The 4256-nt window shown below is 44.9% G+C and overlaps 1 protein-coding gene and 1 long non-coding RNA gene across 9 annotated transcripts in view; one reads left to right on the forward strand and one right to left on the reverse strand.

The window, feature by feature from the left end:
* LOC116840989 overlaps positions 1–545 on the reverse strand; it is a 3194-nt gene extending 2649 nt beyond the window's left edge. Inside the window, exon 1 of the long non-coding RNA XR_004377474.1 lies at positions 506–545. This is a non-coding gene — a long non-coding RNA (uncharacterized LOC116840989). The remainder of the gene's footprint in view (positions 1–505) is intronic.
* Positions 1–4256, forward strand: part of LOC116840987 (GTPase-activating protein skywalker) — a 13420-nt gene that overhangs the window by 5129 nt on the left and 4035 nt on the right. For 4 of the 8 annotated variants that reach the window (XM_032808409.1, XM_032808415.1, XM_032808412.1 and 1 more), the window contains exons 2-7: positions 1362–1851; positions 1932–2123; positions 2207–2331; positions 2861–3007; positions 3527–3661; positions 3733–3972. In XM_032808409.1, coding sequence (XP_032664300.1) covers positions 1485–1851; positions 1932–2123; positions 2207–2331; positions 2861–3007; positions 3527–3661; positions 3733–3972 — 1206 coding nt within the window. In that variant the 5' untranslated portion in view covers positions 1362–1484. Of the gene's footprint in view, positions 1–1196; positions 1215–1361; positions 1852–1931; positions 2124–2206; positions 2332–2860; positions 3008–3526; positions 3662–3732; positions 3973–4256 lie in introns of those variants that run through there. The other 4 variants (XM_032808411.1, XM_032808413.1, XM_032808417.1 and 1 more) reach the window with 2 other exon arrangements.

Genomic DNA, 4256 nt, shown 5'->3' on the forward strand with positions numbered 1-4256 from the left:
GAGGGGGGGGGGAGAGGGAAAGAGAGAAGTGGGATGATAATTCTCGTGGATCGTCGGAGCCAAGGTCAGAAATGGCGAGACGCGCACGCGCCGCTTTACCACTTGTGAAATTTCTCGGATAGCGCTTCCCGGACATCTATCTCCCGTTCGCTTGGATTTCGCACGCCGAAATTACGCGACGTTACGTAATAGCACTCACGCGCGCTACTGCGTTTGTTGTTTCGCTAGTAATGACCGTTCAAAGCCGAAAGGCAGTTTCCAAGAATGCCCGCGTATCGATAACGGATTGGTAGGATATTAGTACCATCGTGCGATAACGGTGCGAGACATTTGTGCTTTCCTTCGCCTCCGCGAAAGATGCGATGTATTTATCGAGTGGTTTGAGCACACTCCGTGGACTCGCAGTAATATTTATTTACAGTCTCCGCGTTACATATACAACGTATGTACGTTGTACATACGTATACAACACATGTACGTGTGCGGGATACCCTGAAATTCCTACCTGTTTCTACAGCTGCAAGTCGGCCGCACGAGCGTCGGTGGCACGAAAGAAAGAAAGAAAGATACGCGCGCTTTTTATTAATAACTGTTAAGTATACTGAGATTATCGCCACTCGTGCATCTGGTCGAGCCGCATTATTATTAGCGGCAGCTCTTCTCTCGTGCTAATTATAGGCGGTATTATATGTGAGTGTGTGTATATATATATATATATATATATATATATATATATATATATATATGTATGTATGTATATATTATATATATGTTCACATTGTCTCCGCTCGTTGTCGCGTGTCTGATGACAGGTCAATGGCTGACGGAACATCGCGACGTCAGAGTCTGATAGAGTCTCAGCTTGTTCTCAGAAAGATTAGTGGTCTTGTCGTGCGACACCGATCAGAGGAATCCAAGCGGTTAAGAGACGCGTGCATCGATCGACACGCGGCTACTCGAGACTTGGAGTCAAGATCACCGGACGCTACGCGTCGCAAAGTGCCCCGCTTTCGTTACATCACGTGCACTCGCGCGACGCGCGATATATAAAATACGAGAGCACGTGCACTGCGGCGGCGGAGGAGCTGCCGTCGCGCGCTTATTGGCATCCTTACAAACGAGACGATCGAGTTTGGAATCTACATGGGAGATGGTCTCGCAGAGTATCGTCGCGATGCGACGCGACAACGGCGATCACGATAGCGTAAAGCGTAGTAAATAAAATGTGTTTCGTTCGGAATTCGTACATACGCGCGCAATCGCACGCGATCGATCTCCACGAGACTGCCGACCTCGCGAATCGATAGATGGATCTCGAGATCGAGGTAAGACGAATTCGAAAATGGAATCTTTCTTTTCAGATGAAAATCGAAACGTCTCAGGACATGACGTAGGCAGCAGGAGGGCTGTGGAAAGAATCGTCGACGGTGGTGGCGGCCGCGCCATGAGGAGTTTCGCGCCGTAGTTGCGGAAGCGATGTTTAGATGACTGCCTCCCCGATGGACAATCCGTTGCCGATGAATACGCTGTCGGTGGTCGAGGAGGAGGCGGCGAACATCGCCAACATCGCCGAGGCGTTCCCGCCGCATGTCGATACCACCAATATCGTTGTGCAACCAGAATCTCCTACCAGCAAGAAGCAGACCCTCAAGACCTTCACCGAGGTGAACGCACTCCTGCAGGCTGGCAAGAAACGAGAGGTCAAGTTGATGATGCGCGAGAACGCCTGGCCGCTAAACAATCGCATCCGAACGCAACTCTGGCCGGCGCTCTGCAACCAGCACTCACATGGCAAGAACATGCTCGACGGATTCTACTGGGACATGGTTAATCAAGTATTCGGCACGACAGGTTGGTAGCCACTCCTGTTATTCTACCTGAATCCAATCTGTTGGATGATATCGACCCCTATCGATCTCTTTCTTTCACAGAACTCGAACAGCACAAGTCGATTATGCTACCACCTTTTGTCGATAGTACACATTGCTTGTCGTACAATTTGACGAGAACTGGTAGAAACGTGGCGGACAGAGTCGTATCGGTGCTCGGATATGCCTGTCCTGATATTACATACAGCCCTTCTATTTATCCATTAACAGCGCTCCTTTTGCATTTTATGCCAGGTGAGAGCGATCTGTATGTATAATTCTTGGCAGTCATTTTTTTGGCAGTCCAAATTAGAACAGTGAAATATTACGTTTTTCAGAGGAGGAATGTTACCATTGTATGGCCACTCTAGTAGCAGCCAAAGAAAAGACGTTTATCACGCAGACCAAGCTGCTTTATGAAGTCACGTGGAAAACAGTGGAGCAAATTACCAAAAAATATGTTGTAAGTAGCGATAAGTTTTCAAGAGAACAAACGTAGCGTCGCGCGAAAGAAACGCTGGCAAAGGGAGAGAGAAAAGGAGGAACAAGTCGCCAAACCAATGGTTCGATTCGCAAAATAACATGTTGAATCGCGTTTAGTATCGCCTCAATTTGGGGAGGACAAACTGAACAAGTGTGCGCAAGCAACTCTGTTACAAACTGATTTTTCGTTTAACTCTTTAAGTGGTATCACTGATACCAATAAGGACCACTTAGGATCGGGCAGTTGAAATCTTATAAATGTACTATTTAGAATGTTTTTGACAATATTTCATTAAAAAAAATTACTAGAATGTTTCGTGAATTATGAATTAAGGGGTTAAACAAAGTGACGTACGAGGAAACATTCGTCGCGAGAGATACATTTATCTCTTCCTTCTCATCGTATCCTTGCGGGTGTACCGTCAATTGCGGCAAGAAATTTATATTATACGGATAATTTTTCTTTTTTAATTCGAACAATTTTTCAACTCGTACGCACGCTATTTCAGAAATCAGCAGCCGTACATTTAACAAGACACTGCTCCGGCTCGCGGGCCGAAAGGATCTACATGGACTGGATCTGGTGGATTCTTCAGTTTCTTCCATTTCAACATCTAGTCAGGGTTATGGACTGTTTTTTACACGAAGGCATTAAGGTATAAACTTACACAATTGGCACTTGCCCAAACAACGAATTAACATAAGAGTTACGCGCGATGTACTTACGTTCTAGGAATAGGACGAGAACGTTGAATTCGACGATTGGCTCGTTACCAATCCGTAAAGTTATTTCGCGACGTTTTTCTACGCCGTCATGTCCTGTTGCGGAACATTTTTCGAAGACATCTTATTACTATCCTTCCCTCCGGACGTATTGAATTCTTTCGAGTCATTTCTTCACAGATTATGTCTCGATATAAGCTTTTAGATGCGGGTCGAATAAACAAAAACACTCGTATCGAAGTAATACAATTTTAGCGTATTAGAAACAAAAGTAATATTGATGTAACGTAACAAATGCAAAGAGATGTGTTGCTGTCGTATCGAATTTTTCCTTAAAAAGAAAATTGTTCGGTAATTAGATTCGAAAACAGAAATTAATAGAGAAATAGCATACATTCTACGCGTTTGCTTTGCCAGTGAACAATTGTTTCAAATAATAACTGCTTTCACAGGTATTCTATCGGGTCGCAATGGCTTTAGTTTTATTATTTTACAAACACTCCTCACCACAAAATTCAGAGTGGATGAATGAGATTTCGAAAAACGGCATAGACTCTGCTCTATCCAGGTTTTGCAGACAGATACCAGTAAGTAGCGTAATCTAAAGTACAAACGGCATTCACGCTGAAAACATTATAGACGTTTGTTACAGACGAAGATTTGTCAACTTTCTTTTCAGGTGACGCCTGCAAAGTTCCTGCGCACCGCTTTCGGGATTCGCGGACTCAGTTCTGCATACATATCAAGGGTATTTCTACGCACGGAAATGGCTCTCAAGAGTAGAAACGTACTGACGGGTTCCCGATCCCTGGCTAGGTCCCGTTCCACTGACAATCTGCCCACCAGCCAGTCCCAAGTCAACATCCAGATGATGTCTCACACGCTCACGATACGCGAAGTATGTGCTTTATTTACCTCTCTTCTAAGACTCTCTTCTCGGCTCGATTCCGTTTGTTCGCAACAAAGATTATTATTACGTTTCTCTGCTGACGTGACCGAGTTTGCGGGTTGACTGATCGCAGGCTGTTGAGTGAATAGTGGATGAAACCGACGACAAGACGATTCCTCGTGAAAATTCAATGAAAATGTAAAAGATATATCGAGATTAATTATCGACGTTATTAGAGAGAGAGAGAGAGAGAGAGAGAGAGAGAGAGAGAGAGAGAGAGAGAGAGAGAGAGA

The sequence above is a fragment of the Odontomachus brunneus genome, unplaced genomic scaffold, assembly GCF_010583005.1.
Source record: "Odontomachus brunneus isolate Ranch 3 - 2012 unplaced genomic scaffold, Obru_v1 Obru_scaffold_013, whole genome shotgun sequence".
NCBI classification, from domain to species: Eukaryota; Metazoa; Arthropoda; class Insecta; order Hymenoptera; family Formicidae; genus Odontomachus; species Odontomachus brunneus.